This window comes from Lissotriton helveticus, chromosome 1_2, assembly GCF_964261635.1.
Source record: "Lissotriton helveticus chromosome 1_2, aLisHel1.1, whole genome shotgun sequence".
Lineage (NCBI taxonomy): Eukaryota > Metazoa > Chordata > Amphibia > Caudata > Salamandridae > Lissotriton > Lissotriton helveticus.
This window is the reverse complement of record NC_136058.1, coordinates 360,789,609-360,812,624: the sequence shown is the minus strand read 5'-3', so window position 1 is coordinate 360,812,624 and position 23,016 is coordinate 360,789,609. Positions and strand designations below refer to the sequence as shown.

General features: G+C 41.9%; 1 protein-coding gene across 3 annotated transcripts in view; it reads left to right on the top strand.

Annotated features, from left to right (window-relative positions):
* The window catches only part of LOC144805445 (membrane-spanning 4-domains subfamily A member 4A-like), a 134,712-nt gene extending 112,068 nt beyond the window's left edge, over nt 1-22,644 (top strand). For all 3 annotated transcript variants that reach the window (XM_078672010.1, XM_078671999.1, XM_078672005.1), the window contains exons 5-7: nt 9,318-9,491; nt 11,558-11,683; nt 22,020-22,644. In XM_078672010.1, the coding sequence (XP_078528136.1) occupies nt 9,318-9,491; nt 11,558-11,683; nt 22,020-22,232 (513 nt within the window). In that variant the 3' untranslated portion in view covers nt 22,233-22,644. The remainder of the gene's footprint in view (nt 1-9,317; nt 9,492-11,557; nt 11,684-22,019) is intronic.
* The last annotated feature ends 372 nt before the right edge of the window (nt 22,645-23,016 follow it).

Below are 23,016 nucleotides of genomic sequence, written 5' to 3'. Positions count from 1 at the left end.
TATGCTCTTCCCTTGCTGTGTTGCCCTGCTGCTGCCGCTCTCTCCTCTGGGTGAGAAGAACTTGACCTGCATCACTTAAAGCTAGAGTGACTCCAATGGTTTGCTAGCTTGCCTTCTGTTGCCTAAATTTCAGGGACACAAAACACTTATAGCTCTCTTTTTCCAACCCTTGGGCTGATCGTCTGGTGAGTCTGTCCTGCCAAGAGGTTCCAACCCAGTCCTGGACCCTTGGATGTGGACCTAGGAGTCTGCTGCAGTGTTTTCAGCATATTGTATGCCTTCACTAGAAATGGATCAGCGCATCGCACCAGAGCCATCTTGTTGCACTCAGACCTGCTACACTTTGGGACCGACGCTTCGCTGACAGCCTTCGTCACACCGCCACTGCTTCATTGGGATCATCGAAGCATCGCTCAGATGGACCCCACCTCTGTCGACCAAACCTAGTATCAAGGTACTTTGTTAAGCGTATCTAAGATGGTCCCTGTATCCGGCACACGCTCCCTCGCGGTTTGCCTGAACTCTTGATTTTGTTCCTGTCTGGCGCAATCAGTTAACCCTTTAAGGGCTATTTGCTTCTAAGCGCTACTGTGACAATAATTCCTTCAGAAGTCGTATCTCAACTTCTACATATCTACATATTGGATTGCCTATGGTGTTTTCACTGTTTAAGTGTGGCACAAATAGCTTACACATTGCATCTTACGTTAAGCCTGACTGCTCTGTGCTAAGCTACCAGAAGGTGAGCACAGGATCATTAAGGTTGTGTAGTGACTAACCCTGACTAGGAGTACGGCTCTTGCTTGGACAGGGTGCATACTCTGCCAACCAGAAACCCAATTTCTAACACCACCTTATAATCAACTTCCAAAATATCATGCTACCAAAATCTCACAGACAAAATATGGAGGACGAAAGTAAAAATCCAACCGGGTAAGTATATCCAGGCAGGTATATATTAAACTCCACATATATGTATCTTCAAGGTCTGTAGAAATGGAGTTTAGAATAGTAAACCTGGCCAAGATTTTTTTGTAACACGCTTCAATTGTCAATATTTTCACTTATAACCAAATGACGTGTTAGACCTAGCATCTTTGATATGTTTTTTCTCTGTCTTTTTTGCTTCTGACCTCCTGTTTTTGATTGTGAGCTGCATTTAATTTTTGCTGGTTTAAAACTCTGAGCTCTTTATCACTACTGATCTGACGCCTCCTAATCATCTACCAATACTGGGTCACTACGATTCTCTGCAATTTCCTTATCGTAATCCGCACCACACTGTCCCAAGACAGTATGTAAACAGGTTTCCCCCCTCTTTCCCACCTCAGCGCTCAAATAGGTTCTTCCTTCCTCCTGGCAATAGATATCCTCCCACTAATCGAAACGAGTACTGGAATATCCCACTACAAAATTTTTGAACCCCTCTCTGGCTTAGATACAAACGAATGACTTATTTCATCTGCTCCCGAAGTAGGAAGCATCGAAGTGTGGTCGGATAACTGTAAAATAGTTAATGAACTATCTAGTGTTAGTTCTATTTCCACAAACAGGTCACCTAAGCCCACACAAGAAATGAGGGGGGATCACAGTGTATTAACCTAACTGTGAACCCAGGGACCGGTACTGAGCCCTCGAATCCCACAACATTGCGAGATACTGTGCTGTACCCATCTCAGCATGAGGAAAACAACGCTCGCCTCGAGGGGTGCAACTCTTTACACAATAATACTACTATTTTGACTAGCTTTGGTAAGCCTAGCCCTGGAAACTCCCCATATGTCCCATTAGGGGTCCATACTACGAAAGGTTTGAGAGTTACATTCTGGAATATAGCGGGGCTATGCTCTAAGATAAACAACCCAATCTGGGTAGATTTCATTAAAGATGTAGACATATTATGCTTGCAAGAGACTTGGACCCTTGAGGAAATTTTCATAGATGGTTTTAAAACATATCCAGCAGGTTCATTTAGTCATGGGAGAAGTAAAGGGGGCTTAGTGTGTATGCAACAAACCTATTGGGGGTAGTATCACTGAAAATGCTGAGGTCATGTAGCAATTATCAAATTATTGTAATACAGGTGTCCCCTAAGGTTGAGATAATTATTATTAATATGTACAATAATTTAGAAAAGAGCTTAGTAAGTGATATGGTAAATACCCTTAATAAGGAGGTAAGGATCTTGACGGAAAAATTGGGGAGGGATTCCATCCTTATATGGGGAGGCGACTTCAACCACAATATTTGTAAACAGATTCAAAGTGGATGTGGAGTTCAAGAGGCAGACAATTTCGAGTACCAACCCCATTTTTCTCATAAAAATGGTGGCGATTCCTTTAATGAGATGATGGCCTCATATAATTTGGGTTTTGCTAATATGCTATGTACACCTATAGTGGAGTTTAGCCCAACATATATGGGGAGAGGGTATAGTACGCTGATCGATTTTATTACCATCTCAAATACCCATGCAACCTGGTTAACTGACTTTGTAACCCATACGATAGGAATAAGTGATCACTTCCCACTTAGCTTTTGTATTCAACTTCCCAAAACTAAAGAATGTACATTGGTAGAAAGGTTGGCAAGGTCCACTAATTGCACAGTGAGTAGACAAAATGGTAACGCTCTTAAATGGTCAAATAGTAATCCGGAGGCGACTAGTACAAAAATTATAAAACAAGCCCTAGCATTATTGTATTAAATGCCTCCAGGACGAGGTTACACACACAGAAGTATTAGATTCTTTTGATGATATCACAAGGATTATTCAAGCGCATTTAGAGCGCCCCAACAGAGGCAAGAAACCTTGTAAAAATGGGTGGTTTGATACAATCTGCACAAAGACCCATGCACAATTAATGAGGGCCCTGCATAAAAATCCGAGAAATCAGGACGAAATAAAAAAATGTAGGCATGAGTACAATTTAGCAAGAAAGTCCTGTAAAAGTAAAATCAAAAATGCCGCATGGGGGAACCTATACGAGGCCTCGCTGAAAAGGGATAGTTCCTCATTTTGGGAAGCAGTCAAGGCACCGTTCTTTACCACTGGGGACATGGCGAGAATGGAAGTGGCAATAACTGAAGGTTCCTGGATAGACTTCTTTGCGCAAGTCTATAATCCAGGTGGGGCAAACAAAATTGCAGTCATGGGGACAAAAACTTATGGGCATCGGGAAAAATTTGTCCCAATTGATTTAGAGATCACTGTAAAGGAAATTTCAGAGGCTATTATACAGAGTAAGGGAAATAAAGCCCCAGGAGCGGATGGCGTTCCCATAGATGTATTCAAATATTCGAGCGAGCTATGGTCCCCGTTACTTACACGCGTCCTTAAGGCAAGCTGTAAATTGGGCTTCATTAATACTTGGTTTGATTCAATAATTATCGCGATATTTAAAAAAGGGGACCTGGAAAATCCTTCTTGTTATCGTCCTATATCCCTCCTGGATTCTTTTATGAAAATTACAGGGAGGGTAATCTTGAACCGCCTGCAACAATGGGCTGAAGATGCTAATATTTTATCCCCCGTACAATACGGTTTCAGGGAGGGACGGGGTACTATTGAACAGGTTTTAAATTTCACGATGCTTTTAGGGAAATACACACAGGCTAAGGATGGTATACTTTATGCAGTGTTTGCCGATCTAAGCGCTGCATTTGACTGTGTAATCCATAGTCGTCTATGGCAGATTTTAAAGGACCTGAAGGTGGATGAGGTGCTAATTTCCTTCCTAAGGCAACTTTATGTAGGAGCCAGGGCGCAAGTGAGATACGGTAATAATGGGGAATGCACTAAATCGTTTAATGTAATGCGGGGAGTAAGGCAAGGATGCGTACTCGCCCCTTTTCTTTTCAATTTATATAATAATGATTTGGAAAAGGAACTGGAGGCTGAAGTTCGCGATTCCCCGCAGGTTAACCATAAACAAATTGTGTCTCTTTTGTATGCAGATGATGCCATGATCATGGCACGTACACAAAGAGGCTTACAAACGGCATTGGATACTTACTTAAATTTTATGGATAACAGGGGTCTGAAACTTAATGTAACAAAAACTTTTATTATGACCTGTGGTAGACATAAGAAGAGAGAGTGCCGTCTATCTGCTGGGAAGGAAAAAATTGCCCCAACAAAAACTTTTTCCTATCTGGGCATTGTTGTAGAAGAAACTGGGTCCTGGGGGCCTGCCATTAGGAATAGGACAATGATTTTCAAAAGAGCCACGGCAGCACTGATGTGTTTCTCTAATAAAATGGGAAAAAGACCTCCCGAAATCCTGATAAAAATTTACTAGGCTAAGTGCATTAGTACAGCCATTTACGGGGCAGGTGTGTGGGGTATATCTGATTCTACCCCTATTCAGAAGGTAGAGAATGCTTTTTTAAGATTTATCCTGGCTACCCCCCAAAGTTCATCAGTGCTTAACTGTCACTCAGAGTTGGGTATTCGGTATGTGAGTGATCTCATTTGTATGCAACCCCTATTGCTATGGCATAGAGTTTGGACATCACCGGATCTTATGCTCAACAGAGACATTATTACTGACTGCCTGGGTTTGGACAAGGCCATCAGGATACCCTGGTTGTCCTATATTTGTAAATTCACCATGGACCTAGGAAGACCGGAGTTTTTTAATCGCCCTGACTCTATGTGCACTATATCAAGGAAGGATTTGAAGCTGCTGTGCTGGCATCACCTAGAAGCTCTCAGACTAGGAGTACAATTATCCAAAAAAGCTGTAATGCAACACCAACTTACCCTAGTCTCTTATTCAATTCAGCCTTATTTAATCTGGTGTCTGGAGGGCTTTGATCGTTATCTATTGACAAGATTTAGGTTTGATGTCTTTTTTCGTTTAATTACATTTCCAAAACCAAATGACTGGAGCAGAATCCTTTGCAAGTGCCCGTGCGATAATTTGTCCAATCAATCCACACTGCATGTGATTTGTTTTTGTAAATTTTATGATGCAGAAAGGTCTAGGTGGATCAAACCACTTTTAAAAAAGCAAGGCACATGGCGTCAATGCCGTCCGGCACTATTGTTTTTATTATCTTTAAACGATGTACACTCTGTGGCTGTAATGACAGGCTTTTTAAAAAGCATTTTTTTAAAAAGGAAAAGCTTAATCAATTTTTTAAAATGATGCTTATATTCTCTAACTGTATATGTGTGGGATATATGTTTTGTGTATGAAATAAACTTGTTGCTTTTATGATTTTATGCATTTTGAAATGGAATAAAGCTTTCATTCATTCATTCACTACTGATCAGTGCTAAACTGCAAATGCTCCCTGTGTAAATTGTTTTTGTGCTTGGTTATCCATGATTGGCATATTTGATTTCCTGGTAAGTCCTTAGTAAAGTGCACCGTTTATGCCCAGAGCCTGTAAATCAAATGCTATGAGTGGGCCTGCAGCACTGATTGTGCCACCCACATGAGTATCCCTACAAACATGGCTCAGGCCTGGCCCTGTGGTGCCTGTGAGTGCAGTTTTAAACTGCCATGTCAACCAAACCTTCCCTTTTTCTACATGTGAGGTACCTCTAAGGTAGGGCCAAGGTAGCCCCATGGGCAGGGTGCAGTGTATGTACAAGGTAGGACATGTGCCTGTGTGTTTTACATGTCCTGATAGTTAAACGCTACCTTTTTCACTACTGCAAGGACTATCTCTCCCATTGGTTGTCATTAGAGTTGCTTTGTGTGTAACTTTCAATTGGGAAGAAATATAAATTTGGAGTTTGGGGTCACTGAACTCACAATTTAAAACTCAATATTTTAGTGAAGTTGGTTTTAAAATTGCGTGACTGAGATTTTACACCTGGGATCTGGTCAGTGGCTTTATTAACCCCCTAACTTACTCAGTGAAGGAATCCACATCATTCTCTAGGTACCAGAAAGATTCAAGCATCCAAGATGGCAGTAAGACCACCTCAGGAGCTATCTATGTGTTCAGGACTAGCCCTGAGTTGACCACTTTCTGCTGCTGTCAAGGATATGAAGCATAATCTGACTGACCTGTTTCATTTGTTCACTCTGATAAGGAAAAGTCCTAGATGGGGTCCCCAAATGTTCCTATTGCAATTGAGGCAGTAGCCCTTCCAACCAAAGGCATCTTGATGAATGACAGGCTACAAGGTTCTTGATTACCATTACAAGGGTGAAGCCCATTAGGGAGCTGCAAGTCCATTGTGCCTGTGAGCCAGACACCATTGTACTCCAATAATGTGGTGTTAAATTCACATACCTTCTTTCTTTATGTAAAGATAGGCCTGTATTCGCTCCCAGATATTCTTAGTTAACAGTAATCTATCTGCTCCTTCCCTGATAATGATTGGAGCCCCCCAGGAATCAACACTTTCCCCAACCCTCTTCAATCTCTACCTTGAACCGGTAGCTGAGTTACTACGTACCGCCAACATCTCCTTTCACATGTATGCCGATGATACTCAGATCTACATCAAATTCTCATCTCTAGAGGAGATCTACTCTTTGAATGAGGCCTTAAAGCTGACTGTTCATTGGCTCGCCTGCAACCAGCTCAAACTAAATGCACAAAAAACAGAGTTCCTTCTAATCCCCCCCCCCTAAAAGTAACAATGAAATTTGGGAATTGACCAAATCGATCACAGCACTAAACTGCACACCGACCATATTGGAATATGCCAAATCTCAGAATAATCCTAAACATCAACCTGAATATGCGACACCATATCAACTCGATAGCTAAAACTGCCAGGTTTTACCTGAGATACCTGTAGAAACTAAAACCTTTCCTTGATGCCACTGACCTAAAAATGGCAGTCCAGGCATTAGTTATCTCCAGATTCGAATATTTGGTGCTCAAGCCTTTCTGGCTTTCCCAAGATCTCCAGGGCCCCCCTGAAAGCTTGCCTCAACACTGCTGCGAGACTCTTAATAGGCTCAAAAGAATTCAACCACATCTCAACATATCTGAAGGCGCTAAACTGGCTTCCTTAGAAGCCAGAATCCAACTCAAACTGGCATGTATCACCCACCAGGGGCTACACATGAAATCCCCTGCATATCTGTTCCAGAAAATCAGGGTTTCCGGAGAAGCAAGAAACGCCCGGTCCACCAGAGACCTTGTGCTTCAGCCACCCCGCTTCTGAAAGGATAAAACTTACAATCGTGCCTTCTCTGTTGCCATCTTTCATCAGAATAATTCCCTCTCTGTCAACATTTAAAAAGGAAGCCAAATCCTTCCTAATTGGCAAGTTCCTCCCACAAATCAAGCAATGCACACAACGCTCTGCGGCTTTGCTTTATTTTTGTCGCTGCTACACTTTGTACTGACTGGCTGCTATCCATCTTATACTGACCTGATACTTCCACAATTGTATTTGCTGGATATCTCTGCATTATGATCTGAAAATTGTATATACCCTGTTTATCCCCTTTAGTGTTTCACTTCCTTCTATCCATACTTATGTTTTTTTTCTATTTCATATTTGTATACAACTTGTTATCTCTGTAAAGCATTCTGATACCCTAACGGGCCACGTTTGTGCTCTATAAAACACTAAATAAATAAATACATCCTACTTAATGAGTACATTTAGCAGTACTTACTTTGTGTTTTCTGAGTTTGTATTACACATTACCAAGTTCAAAGATGTTCTTCATTTCTATTTGTAAGGAACAAAACAATAGAGTTATATTCGATTTTCTGTCACATATAAAGGCTTAGTCATAATAATCCACTTTAGATCCACTGTTGCTAGATGCATTGCCTCTTTTATGTTATAAACCTATTCTTGAAGGGGTACATAGAATCAGAGCACTGGTGGCGGTGATGGTATTCCCAAGCAGGTGCGTATCATAGCGACATTTAAGACAGTTACATGGCAGCCTCAAAGACATTCTGCAAGCACTGTCCAATGGCAGTAAGAATTTCAGCCACAAGGTCATGAAGCGCTTGTATGTCACTGGTCACCCATGCTGCTTTTCTCCTCCTTTTTTTCTATTCAGAAAAGGAGACATGCTGAAATGTGTTGTGTTAATAATACAGTACTGGGAGACAAGTGGAATTGTAAAATATGAGAAAATAGTTCGTCTTTTAAAAAGGGGGGATAAAGAGAAAGGAAAGAATGTGTTTTCATTTTTTACATCAATGCCCTCTTCATTATTCACCTTTTATTTGCTAAAGGCCTGATTCATAAGGGTAACTTACACTTTTGGGTAAGTTTACACTTTTGAGAATGTTTTCTACTTTTCTATATTTACAAGCTGCACTTATGTATTAATTTTCCCTCTTATAGTAAGTCCAACACTACACGTGGCCAACCACTGGTACTGCAAGATCCTCCTGTAGAAAATAATGGAGTTAGGGACTTAACATAAAACACCATGAGATTTTTTTTTAAATTGAATTAACTTATTTAAAATAGTTAAAAATATAAATAAATATAGAGTTAAGTATCTCTTTCTTACTCTCATTCCATTATTTACATATGTTCCCATTAGTTCATTCTCTCATTACTAACCAATTTTACCGGTTTCTCTTCATTGAACCAACATCACAAATTACGACCAAAGGTAGATATCCAACTCTTTTCCCTCTCTTTTTTCTCTAGCTCACAATTTTAACTCTAATACCATCACACCTGTACTTCTGGATGCTTACCAGAGAATTTCGCTTCTTCCTCATTCGGTGACTGACTCTGATAGGCAATGCTGACTAGGTGGATTTGAATATCTGTACTACCTTTAAGGCCTTTCACTAAATAATTTGGTGTAACCAATCCGTCCTAAGTCACCCCCATGAGTAAAGCACTTTGATAATTCACCCTTGACTCTTTCTCTTCCCCTTGGTGTTCCGGCTTCATCTTTAGATACATAATTTCTTTGGTAGATCATTATTGCTAACACAGGAATATGTGACACTTGATATGGTGGCCAACTTACAGCCTTGATAAATTCATTGTAAGCGAAACACATGCGATGACTTATTATAAAGCCCAACATAAAACCTTATCTCTATGAACATTAATGAAGGAACTATTACAATATGTCTACACAGATGTGCTCCCTTCTGCTTGATATGTAGTTATGTTGTAAATAATTATCAGAGTCTATGCATTACTGATCCCTGATGTAACTAAGCAGCCACAAAGGCTTCTATGCTGTGGGTTTTCTTCACTCCTGAGCTCAAAGGCTCTGATTGAATCTCTTCCAGGTGAGAGATAGCATCAATCCTTCCATCTTGCAGTTGTGTCATTCACCATAGCTTCACTCTTAAGGCCCTACATTGCTAACTTTTCGGACCCTGTTCTCCTCTTTCTATAGGTGAACAGCAGTTTGGTGATGAACATCTTGAGCGCCCTTGTGGCCGCCATGGGCATCATCATCTATGCCTGTGACTTGGCTACCTACAAGGATTTCTCTGACTTTGATGAAGAAAATTGTGTGACGCGTGGCAAAAAACACAAGGAGTGCTTGAAGTTCAGAGAGACTCTCATTGTAAGTATTATGTGACTTGCAAGTTACTAGTGTAATCTCTTCATGCTATGGTACCTCAGCCATGTGTCTTCCCACAAGCTCCACCCCCAAGCCAGAAGCTCCGCCTCCGGGCCGGAATTTACAGACGTAAAGTTAGTAGTCTTAAATCTATTCTGTGAATAGCGAAAGTAGTAAGTTCATTCTGTGAATACTGAAAGTAGTAAGTTCACTCTGTGAATCCCGAAAGTAGTAAGTGCATTCTGTGAATACCAAACAGTAGTAAGTTTAGGATTTAGTCTTAAGTTCATTCTGTGAATCGGGCCCAGTATGTCTTGGGACAGCCCCCTGTGTGTATCTACATGGTAATAGTGGCAGGGGTTGTGCTGTATTGGTGTAAGTTGTATTACTCTGGGCTATCTGAGAGGTGCATTGATGCATGACTCTAGGAAACACAAAGAACATTTATGTTTGCGTAGTTGCATGACCTGCATGCATGACATGTTTGTATGTTCGCGTCTTTTGTCGCAGGGGCATGAGATTTCAGTGCATGTGATCTTCAATGTAAAGGACTTGCCAGGATATAAGTGTTAAAGATGGCTGTCTCTTCATTGGGCTTCAAGGGTGGTACCTGCATGAGGCAATGCCACACATGGTTTGCTGCAGGCGAAGGGATCCCTAGGTGTAGATGCATGCAAGCACAAGTGGTAGGGTAGAAGTGTGCAGGAGTGAGATAGGTCTAGGGGAGCCAAAAATCCAAGTGTGCTAATCTTGAGGGAGATATATATATTAAAGTAGCGGGCTTTGTCTTTGTGGTGGCTACAGTTCATGGGCAGAGAGTATGTAGGAGCAAGGAAGGGGAGTGTAGGATTCAAAGCAGAGATTGAGCAGCAAGGGTAACTGGGGTGGTGATGTGCAGGAAGATTGATAGACTTTGTATGTCTCGATGACAACAAGACATGGTAGCTGCAGATAAGTCAATGGGTCAATGCAGACACAATGATGAGCCCATGCGGAGAGGGAGAATTCATGCTCTAGTGATACACAGGGAAGAACTTGATGTCAAGATGCTTTAGCTCACTGTGATGGAGGGGGGAGTGTAACAAGGCAGCCTGGGAGGAGGAGAATGGATTAAGAGGGACAGGCTCTCACAGTGACTGATCTATAGGGCACTACAGGAAGAGGAGGCAGCTAGCACAGCATCCTCCAGGAGGAAGTCCCTAGGTGAGACATACTTCCTTGAAATTAAGCTCAAGAAAGTTGGAGTAAAGTAGGTGCAAAGTGCTAGTGGCACCACAGTCAAGGAGAGAGGAAGGCTCAATTCCCATCTGAAATAGCAGTGAGGTCACACTTAGGGGCTGCAGAGGGCTAAAGGCTCAAACAGGGGATATAGAGGCAGGGGTACACAGAGGGGCTACTAAAGGTTGGGACACATAGAAATTAAGCAGCGGCCAAGCAGGGTCTACTGGGAACAAGGACACATAATGAGGATGTAATTGGAGCTAGATAAAACAGAGCCAGAAGTGGCAGGTTAGCATACATGGGACTATGGGAGTATATGATCCAGTTTCGAGAGAACATGTGCTGCTATCCATAGGTGTTTTGTCCTATGGAATTACCACTCCCTCTAGAAGCCAGAACATTTATCATTCCAATATGGCTGTAAATCAGGCCTCTCATATCAACCTCTCCTACTGCTTTTGTGTTTTGCCTCTCCATCTGCCGTGTAGCCAGTTCAAAGCAAAGGGCCATATTCATCTACATCTTCTTCTAATGTAGCCCCAAATTGCAGAGAGGATAAAAGCCAACATATCAGCCCTAGTTTTGGAGGCTATCAATTAAATACATGGCCATGTAATTCCTGGAAATATGTATATTGTATCTGACCACACTTATGAGCACCAATGTTCCTTACTACGTCATTTTAGGGGACCTTATCCCTTTATCATGAAGAATGTTTAAATGGCAATAAAACATAGTGCTGAATTGGAACAAGAGTGAAATCTTGACCTTCAGCTCCTTCCTCAACCCTGATTAGTTCATCCTCTCAGTATTTTTACTAAACCATTGATTTCAATTCCCTGCTACAGAGTTACAGAGATGGCATGCTGGTGGTGCTTTTGCTGCTCTTGTTGCTGGAGTTTTTTATCTCAATCGTTGCCTCTTGCTATGGATGCAAATCTGCGTGCCGGTGTTCCAAGCCCGCAGCAGCTCAGGTAAACATGTTCTATCTATTCATGTGTTCTGTCTTCAATGCACATATGTGTTAACTCTTGGGGCCCTATTGACGATGGTGGTAATCTCACTGATTAGCACAACTATAATATCAGATGAATAGCGAGAGATTCCCATTTTATGGCGGGAATCACTTACTTAGAGTTAGTAACTTTGCCGATTGCCTATGCGCATTGTGGGATGGAAACTGTTGGAAATTGGGATAATGGTCATGAGTGCATGAACCCTAATCAAGCAGCAACCACAATTCTTGTCAGGGCGTTGCGTTACTCCATATTTGTAGAGACACGCAACGCTAAGCAAAGTGGTTTGCATGGCTTCAAAAATATGACTTAAGTTTTGCGTCACTCTTGCAACATGTTGCGTGTTGCAAGAGCGACACAAACTCGGTCATAATTATAGCCCGAATCCCTGCGAGACTAAAGGGTAGATTTAGGAAACAGTTGCATCTTAAATTTAATTTATTAATAACGCAACACAGCACTAATTTCTGAGGTGTGTTCTTCTGACCCAGGGAAGTGTTCCATGGGTGGAGCATGGATATTACCACGCATCAATCCATAGATTTTAGGGCATCCCCAGATTTACCATCAGTAGAACTGTGAATGTTTCAAAATTCTGTCACCCCAGGGGAGGTGCAACAAGATAAATATCTTTATTTTTTCTTATCACTTCCTCTTTCAATGTGTGCTGTATTTTGCAGCACACATAGAAAGCTGAGAACGCCTCTCAGCGTTGATTTTATGCAGGAAAAAAAATCCTGCTTACAACACAGATGCTATGATGCAAGGGTGCCTGAATTGTCACTAGTCAGCACATTGTGTGCCAGCACTGGGAAATGACAAGTAGTTGCCATATATTGTTCAGCACCCTGCATTCCTGCACTTTCCTTTTCACGCAGTGCAGCTAAGCAAGGTGGCTTGCATGATTATTTGTTAAATATGGTCCTTCATCTTCAATCATCAGGTCCACATAGTTTCCTGTCGCAACTTATTCTGACCCAGAGAACATCTTGGTGCACCATTGTCCTTTCCAGTACAGGCCGAATCCCCCTGTACTGGATGTATTGGAAATATTTCTACACAATATATGTAAGGGTCCATCATCACCCACATTATTACACCATTGTAATCATCCAAGACCTGAATCCAGGTTTGAATGCCCTCCCTTATTCCAGCCATCATCATGACTCTGGGGTTTATATTTTTTCACATCTCTCACGGCAAATACCATGTTCCTTCAGAAAACTCTGTCCAGAGCCACAACCTTGCATGCAAAGTTCAGGTGTCTAGGTACCTGCTTCATCTTCTTCGCCCTTAAAATGCCAATGTCAGCCTGCCCTGTGTAGGGTGACCAACTGGCATAGGTGCAAATTCAGGACAGTGAGTGTAAAAATCATGACATAGGATCAACAATCAGGACAAAAATTCAGGACAGACTGTCAAAATTCAGGACAAAAGTTTGGGACAAAAGGTAGGTTTTACAGACACATCAGAAGAGGTTGCACAATAGTACATATAGAAGTAAATAGACAACCAACATCAAAAAAAGTTTATATTAGGTTGAGACAATCGTGCATTTCACTTTCTCTCACCACTTTAGGCTACTTTGGCACACTTTTGCCCAACTCCCCACACCCACAGCTGCATCACAGTGATTATTCTGCTGTGTTTATTGTTATTCTGTCTTATGCTGACTTAAGAGCCATAGATCAAAGTCAGAAAGGGCCAATAAACACTTTTATCTGACCCCGTGGCACCCCCACGTAAGCAGATATACTAGGTGCTTCACTACCTCTTAGGCCCATTGTCATTCTTTATGTGATAATCATCCATAGTCAGATTGACAATGGGCCTGTCCACTGACTGAGCGAGGTCTGGGAGGTGCTGCTGCAGCCACTAGAGTTCAAAGAGAAGTGCGAGCTGGCTCCGATTGTCGTAGGGAAACAGTACAGCTTGCTGCCATCCCCAAAATTACAGACAAAATGCGTCTGTAAAAGCAATGATGATGGACAACCCACAAGAGGTCCATGAAATTTACGGACGATTGTTCACCCTAGCCCGGTGTCCTCTATCCGGCCTCTCTTAAAGAACTCCCGTCCCTCCCTTCAAGATCCACCATGGTGTCCACCAAGCAGCATCCAGCCAAAGCCCTATTCAATGGACATCCTGCATATCCATCTACAAGCAAAGGGATCCAGGGCAAGGAAGAGGTTTGCCTCGTTGCTTCACAGCTGTATTCCCACTGTATAAAGACCAACACATATAGCAACCAAAATGCACATTACAAAAACAATACATACTTGTCTCTCAAGCTTTCATAGACTATTCTTGATTTTTTAAATATGCAATATCTAAGAACAAAAGGGAACAACATTTATTCTTCCAAAGACTTCTTTTAATAAGATCCAAAAATCCTAAATGTACACATACAAAATGATGTATCTGATTATGTATCCAAGTTGTGAGCCCATCTCAGACTGGCTTGTGTTCAAAGCCCCTCTCAGACTGGCCTGTATTTGGAGCATCTCTAAGACTAACCTATGTTTAGTGCCTTCTCAGCCTATCCTGAGTTCAGAGCCTCTCTTAAACTGGTCTGTGTCCAGACCTCCCACAGATTGGGCTGTGATTAGAGCCTTTCTTTGGCTAGTCACTGTTTAGTGCCTATGTTAGACTATACAGTGTTCAGAATCTCATTTGGACTCGTCTGCGTTCAGAGTCTCTCTCCGACTGTCATGAGATCAGAGCTTTATTTAAACAGGGTTTTGTGCAGAGTCTGTCTTAGACTGGTCTGTGGCCAGAGCCTTTCTTAGACCGACCTGTGTTCAGAGCCCCTTTCAGTCTGGCCTGTGTTCAGAACTGCTCCTAGACTGCCCTGTGGTCAGAGCCTCTCTCAGACTGGCTTGCATTTAGAGCACCCCTTAGATTGGCTTGTGTTCAGAATCTTTCTGACTGGCTTGTGTACATGGTTTTTAGACTAACCTTTCTTCAGAACCTCTCTTAGATTGCCCTCTGGTTAGAGCCCCATTTCAGACTGGCCTGTTTTCAGGCTCATACTTAAACTGGCATGTTTTCAGACCCTCTCAGTCTGCCCTGTGTTCAGAGACCCTATCAGGCTGCCCTGTGTTTGTAGCCTATCTTAACCTGCTCTGAGTATAGGCATCTTTTAGAATTACCTTTGATGAGGCCTCTTTTAGAAGGCTCCGTGTTGCGAGCCCCTCTCAGCCTGGCCTGTGCTCAGAGCGATAGTGTCCTCTCCAGCCCGGGTACATGCAAATGATCATGGCACACACTGAGCTTGGCATTACACGTCTTTATTCCTCAGGCTGCTAACAGAACATTCTACATAATTTTTTCCACCACCCGTGCAGTTACATCACTGTTCAACAGAGTCCGGCAGAAAAGAAAAGGGTCCCATCATCTCTAACTCACAAGACACTACATTCCCCCTTTGTTAAATAAAAAGTACCAATAATACATGTATGCATTACAACTCTTCAATAAGTAATTTTGGAGCTCAAATCAATCGTCCTGATCTTGTCATGTGAGGCTGCGGAGATACCAGAGAAGTATCCATGACTAACATTAGTGATAGAGACATTCATACAGTCATTGTGGTCTCTGGATTCTCAAGTGGACAAGTCTCACTCCTGACTTCTGGAGTTGGCGAAGGTCGAGTCAGTTGCTTTAAATGTGAAGATGCTTGTAAAATGGACTTTCCAGGATGGTGAGCAGTCCTTTACTAGTGACAACCCTCAGTTGGTCAGCATCAAAAGGAGCATCAGACTTGCATTTCCATTTCTGACTGTCGATAACTTGGTTTCCGTTGTTGAACACAGTGTACCAAGCACAGCGGTGTCTATCTGCATAGGTCTTCATTTTGTGTTTGTGAGACTTATCAGCAGTGCAAAGTTCACCAATGTCAATAGATTTCTCAGTGGAAATAATGTGCCTATTGCTCGCACAAATGTTTAGGTGGCAGGGCTGTCACCTGTGATATATTGGGGAGTTGACCTGTATGCAGAAGCGTAGATTAAAGAACTAATTTGAGTTCAAGTTTTTTCAGCGCAGTGCGCTGAACAGTCTTCTTGAGGGTGCTTATAAATCTATCGGCCACACCATTCGCCTGTTGTCAGAGAGGTGTTCCCTTTTGATGCTTGGCATTTAAATAAGTGAGAAAGTCTTTAAGTCCTCACCTATTGGAGGGCCATTGTCAGATTTCAAAATCAAAGGAACACCCCATGTTGCAAAAATACTCTCTAGAGTCTCAATGACTGTCATGAGTAGCTGACAACAGACCTTCCACAAGGGGGAAATGGGAATATTAATTGACTATTACTAGTAGATGATGGCCATTGTCAAGGGGTCCAAGAAGTAAATTGCAATCTTCTCCCATGCATTCTTTGGGAGATAAGACATGTTTAATGAATGTGGGGTTGTCTTAGATGACAAACAGTTGCACAAATGACATGCCTTTAGCTATTTGTCAACTCTTTTATCAAGACGAGGCAACCACACTCGGTCTCGTAGATCTGGTTTTATAGCAACAACTCCATGGGGTCCCTCATGAATCCGTTCAATAACTTGTTATCTCACCCTCTTGGGTAAGACGAATGACGGTCCTTCGTAAGGTAACTGAAATTTCTTTCTAGGCATTTTTGAATTTCTAGTATTCAAGGTCATCATGAAGAGGTTGAGTATGTTTTCGCCACAATTGGTGTGTAATAATATCTTGGACTATTAACAAATCCCTGTCAGCACTTGTGGCAGTAATGATTTGTTCTACGGATATGGCTGCAGGGGTACTGGATTATACAATTAAGTTAACATAAGCATCAGTCACTTTAGAAGTAGTGCCATGACACTGTATTGGCACACGTGCCCAGTAGTCAGCAGTGTTTTGATGTTTTCCTGGTCAATGCACAATCATATAATCATACTCCTGCAGTAACAACCCCCACCTTTCAAAGCGAGGAGGCATCTTGGCTTTAGGATTGCCGAAAATGGTCAGCAGTGTTTGGTGGTCGGTGACAACTGTGAAATGTTTTCCATGTAGGAACACATAAAAATGCCCACACACACCAAAGTGAGGCTTTCTTTTTCAGGTTGTGAATAGGCATGTTCTGTTGAAGACACACTTTGGCTAGCATGAGCCACAATGTGTTTTGGGGCATTGGGATGTAAATTGGGCTTGGCATTGATAGCCCCCAACCCCACGGGCTAGCATCAACAACAACCTCCAACTGCAATTTTGGATCAAAGTATGCCATTTCAGTTGAGTTCTCAATTGCAAGCTACATTTTCTTGAAGTTTGTTCACATTCACTTGACCATTGAAATGGGACAGTTTGCTTTTCGTTAAGTCTGTCAATGGGGCACTTACAGTGGCAAGGTCATGCACGTACCTTGAAATGTAACGGGCCATATCAAGGGAGGATCGCAGCATAGTTACATCTTGGGAGGAACCAGTGAATGACAAGGCTTGTACTTTATTTGGATCCCGAGCCATTCCCCCTTTAGAAAAGATAGGACCAAAGAACTTGAGTTGGTTTGATGAAACAAATAGTTTGCCACATTTAAAGTGACACCTGCATCAGCAAGCATACTACACACTTGTCTAAGACCTTTATCATGTTCCTTTCGTGTGGCCCCAAAAAACTAGTATGTCATCACTGTAATTGAAAGCATTTGTGACCGAGGTGCAGCTTCAGGGTGTGTGTATGGGGTGCCACACAATCATAATACATATATTATTTAGCAAATAGTTGTGTACAGGAGCTTTCAGTTGGGCATGCTAAGGTGTCTGTTAGATTTCCCCTGGGATTTTTAAATGCTCACTTAGACAAAAACATGCATACAATTTTCTGTGTTCTAAGTACCCCTCACAATCCACACTCCTTTCCCTTTCCATTGGCTCTTAAACATCCCCTCATGCTCTACTTCTCTAATAAAAATTAACATGATATACCAGCGTGATTGTCAGAAAATCTGAAGCTTAGCTCCACCCCTCTAAACCTTACTGACCAACTACAGCCTCATTTGTGATTGACTGTATCATGCGGCGAGTGATATCCTGAAAAAGTTCTCCAACTGATTATACTCTGAAACTTAGCCTTTTATGTCTAAATAAAGCAACATGAGTCAAAAAGGCCAGTAGTGTACCAGCAATTTTCTTTCATTTTGAGTTGTTCATATCCCTTGTTCAAATCGAGCCAAGAAAACGGTGTGGCTACATTAAGCTACGTAATCATGTCTGTAATTTGCAGACTCGGATTTCGTTCTCTTTCAATTGCCTTTTTCCTTGGCGCATATAGATGCAGGTGCGCATGGCTCCCCCACTATCCTTTTTCGGCACTACCACTATGGATGATACTCATGGTATCAGACCAGTGCATTGCTCAATGATGTCATGCTTTAATAGTATCTCAAGTTATTTTTCAACAGCCTCTTGAAAAAGTAGTACTTTGGCATTAGCCACTCGCAAATTGTAAATGTAGAACAATTGGACGATCTCTTTGAGAAACAGGACAGATGTCCTCATATATCTTAAGTTGCACTTTCATAGTTTTAAGTCTTCCTAGTCCATTAAACAAAGATGAAACTGATTCACTATCTTATGATAGGAATTTACAGTGTTGTTTACAGAAATCAGCCCCATGTCAGTAGCAGTACAGAAACTGAGTAGACTTGCACTTAATGGAGTGCTTGGCAAGACATGCATTGGTGCTTGTACTTTCATCTTTTTATGCTTCACAGTTGCTTTGAATGACCCTTGACTTTTCAGTGGTGTCAAAGTGGCCCACGTATACACTTTGGTCTTCGATGGGGTTAAACAGGGCACTGGAGACAGTTCATTGTACTTTTCAACTGGCGTAATATCCAAATAAAGTTCACACTTTCACTTGTTGACCAAATTTCGATCGGTATTCTACCTTGCAAGAAGCTAATCCTACAAGTGAATGTCATCCAGCAGGCAACATTGACATCGCACACCCATCTTCCACAATGCCTCTTGATAATTACAAACTTTTAGACAAGGAATTTGACGTCAATCAATGTTGTACAATATCTTCTTGCATCAACTGGTCGCTCGGCCTTTTGTGTGTGTGTAGAGCATTGTGTCTGGAAGGTTCTGGTATCAGTCTGTTTCTTCGACGTAAGGCACTTGGGGGCAGATGTACGACCATTGGCATTAGCAACTTGCAAATTGCAAAAAATTGCCAGTCGCAATTTGCAATTCCCTAATGCCAATGTACAATGGTGTCAGAGACACTGTTTGCGATTCTCAATAGCGTCACAAATTGCAGGCCTAATCAATATACTTGAGGCACTCGCAATTTGCGACCCCATTGGAAATGGCTATCCCTCCCAGTTATGGTGGCCTGCTAGGTTCAGCAGACCTCCATGTCTGGGACTGCTTTTAAAATTAGCAGTTGAAACTAAAAAAATGTAATGAAGCCTGTTTCCCTTAAAGAAAAAAGGTCTGCATTTAAAAAAAGAAAAATTACATGTTTTTGTTTCATTTTTTAAGGGCAGGTAGTGGTCTCTGGGACCACTGCCTGCCCCCAAAAATATTTTCCCATGCATTCACAAAGGGGAAGGGTTCCCCTGGGGACCACTTCCCTTTTGCAAGTGCTTTACCACCCTCCTGAAAAAGGCGGTAAATTGTGAGAGTTTTGCGACCGCAATTGCGGTTGCAAAACATTCCTACATGGGGTAGCAAGTCGCTATTAGGAAGGGATGCCCTTCGAATGCCCCTTCCTAAAGTCGCAGGAAGTCGCAAATCCTATTTAGCGAGTCTAAAATAAATTGTGACTCGCTAAATAGAGTTTGTACATGGCCCTCTGGTATTTGTGCATGCGCAAATTGGTCGCAAACCTGTTTGGGCATGCAAATGATGGTCGTACATCTGGCCCTTGATCTTTCCTCCATTTTATTTTCTCAACGTGCTGCACTTGATCTTTCCCTCTCTTTGCAAATCATTACAAAATGGTTTTCTTTCCTGCATCCTTTGCATATCTGTCCAATGGCAGGACATTTACCTTCATGTGGAAAAAGAATTAACACAAAAAACGCAACTTCTTTTTCTTTGGAGACATTACTTTATGGCCTTCTACCTTGTATTTGACTTACTTTTCAAACTCAGTGCTGATTCATTTTGGGCTGGTGCTGCCTCCAGGTTAGCTGCTTGTCTGTCAGCTCCTTCTCCCGTTCTGGCAGCCATAAGTATTTGCTTCAAGCTGAATGTCTCTTTCAGGATTTGTTGTCTGAGGAAATCGGAGATGCAAACATCATGAACTCTTTCATCCACACCCACGAACTTACAGAGTCCATCAGGAACCAAAAGGATTCTGTCATCTCTAAATCACAAGACACTACAAGAGCATGTGTTTGATGGGGCCTTGTACAGAGCCTCTCTCAGCCTGGCCTGCAATGAGAGCCTTCCTTAGATTGGTGTGTTTTTTATAATAACGTTTATACAGAACCTCTTTTAGACGGCCCTATGCTCAGAGCCCTTCTCAGTCTGGCCAGTGTTTAGACCCTGTCTAAGTCAGGGCATCGTTCAGAGCCTTTCTCAGTCTAACCAGCATTCAGACCCTCTCTGAGATTAGCTGGTGGCAGAATCTTTCTCAGACTAGCCTGTGTACATGTCTCTTCTAGAATGATCTTTGTTTAGAACTTCTCCTAAACTGCCCTATGTTCAGAAGCTCACAAAGACTGTGTTTGGTGCCTGTGTTAGACGTGACTTTTTTCAGAATCTCTTTCCGACTGGTCTGTGTTCTAAGTCTCTCTTGGACTGGCCTGTGTTCAAAATATTTTTAGACTGGTCTGTGTTAAGAGCCTCTCTTGGACTGGCCTGTGTTCAGAATCTTTTTCAGACTGGTCTGGGTTTCTGACACTCTCTTGGGCTGGTCTGTGTTCAGAATCTTTTTCAGACGGGTCTGTGTTCAGAGACTCTCTTGGACTGGCCTGTGTTCAGAATCTTTTTCAGACTGGTCTGTGTTCAGAGACACTCTTGGACTGGCCTGTGTTCAGAATCTTTTTCAGACTGGTCTGTGTTCAGAGACTCTCTTGGACTGGCCTGTGTTCAGAATCTTTTTCAGACTGGTCTGTGTTCAGAGACTCTCTTTGACTGGCCTGTGTTCAGAATCTTTTTCAGACTGGTCTGGGTTTCTGACACTCTCTTGGACTGGTCTGTGTTCAGAATCTTTTTCAGACTGGTCTGTGTTCAGAGTCTCTCTTGGACTGGCCTGTGTTCAGAGCGTTTCTTGGATGGCCCTGTGTTTAGAGAATCTGTAAGAGTGGTTGAGTTCAGATCATGTCTCTCTCTGGACTGATTTTTAATTTATATCCAAGACATACAGCCCAATTATGTTATTGCTTTGTATTTATTATTTTCGTCTGGCCTTCTAATTTATCACCAATGATGCATTTTGGACTCATCAAACAGATAATCAATTGGAGATCTCCAAGGGGCAATTTCCTCTGAGCATTGACACATAAATGCATAAGCAAACCTATACATCAGTACTTTACAAATAATATAAGAAGTGCTGCAATGTTATCAACATTTTCTATTACAGAATCAATTAATCTCTCTCTTAAGTGACCGAGATAACCACACAATATTAACTAGCTACAAGCACAATTTAGGGCTAGGTTAGGGAGGTCAACTTCCAACCCTATATCTTGAGACTTTCGGCTTTTGCAAACAGTATAATAGGCCATCACTTAAGCTCTTTTGACCAGTCATGGTTATCATGGATTTAAAAGTGTTGTACAACCCTCAAAGTTATCAGATGTATGCTAAGATTCTTAAACATGTTTCCAAAGACTTATTAATACATTTGTAGACCAGTTCTGCCAGCAACTCAAGACCACTTGGTTCCAGGATGGCCAACGGGAATCTGGAACACCTGGACCCCTCTAAGAAAGGAAAAGTTATTATCCAAATAATTGAAGTGAGCCAGAATGAAGACTTTAAAAAACTACTGATGTCTTCCCCATCAAACAGATTCTGGTCATAGTAATTGCTACTCAATGCTTATCCCTCAAGCATTGTCTGCACCTTTGTGAACGTAGGATACCTGGACATTGTGAAATCAGAAAGAACAGAATTATTTATGATGATTTAGCGCTTAGAATGATTCAAAGTTTCAGTAGTTTTCTGTATGAAGTATTTGTGGATGTGCCAAATGATGGTTAGGTCTTGCATTACACTTTATGATCTCTATTATGCATCTTTACAGAGTTTCTTGATTGAATAGCTGCACAATTATAAGAATGACAAGAAAATGACAAAGTGCCTTTTCTTGCAGCCTTCGTTTGTAGCTGAAAATAATGGCACGGGAGACCCAAGAGTCCACTTGACACAAGCGAGCGGACTGCCAGTGTGCCATGGGATTCCCATGATGCAAGACATGTCAAAATTCTATGGAGTGCCACCAGTGCCAGGAGTGACATCAGAAGTCCCTACTGCACCACCACCAACTTACTACAAGGATGTTCCGGGTGATTCCAATGAGGTGTAGGAGGAAGGCATGGCCATTGCAGCTGCCAAGAGAGATGCTAGTACCTTAACAGATGAAGAACAGAGTTAGGTTTTCTGGACTACCTATATAATAACACACCAAACACCCTTGGAAATTTACTCACCATTCTCACATGTTTATACACCACTAGCAAGCTCAATGAGATAGCTGTAAGTATGTTAATACATGTAGAATCTCTCAGCAGACAAGTGAATCAGAAAGAGAATTGAGATAGCCCCACACAAAAATGGAATGCAAATATCATCCACTTCACAAATTTTACTAGTACACAGTAAAATGCATGCTCGCAAGATCATTCTGGAGAATGCAATGATTTTGTTAATTTAGAAAGTCTTTTGATGTATTTTCCCACTTGCTAATTTTTTATTAAAGTCAAATACAGTAAAACAAATTTCCTATTCTGAACACAGGATTTGCTGCGCAATTAAGGTTCTATAACAACCCCCTCCCTCTTCACACCCCTGGTACCCTATTCCTTTTTGGGAGAGGCTTTGTGCTTCATGAGCAGTCATGGTTGAGCAGGGGGATAGGGCTTGTGTGTTCCAGACAAGAGCTCTTCTACTGTGTCCACAGGCTACCCTAATACCAAGCCTTTTTAAGAGCTTTATAGCACTTCCAGTAACTTGGCATACATCCACAATGTTGTATTTTTGTGGTCTTCTGAAAGAGCCTGGAAGTGCAATAGTATAAATTACATTTTTTATTTTTTACTCCCACAATTATGTCCAACGGGAACACTGACTAAATATCGAGGGACAAAATA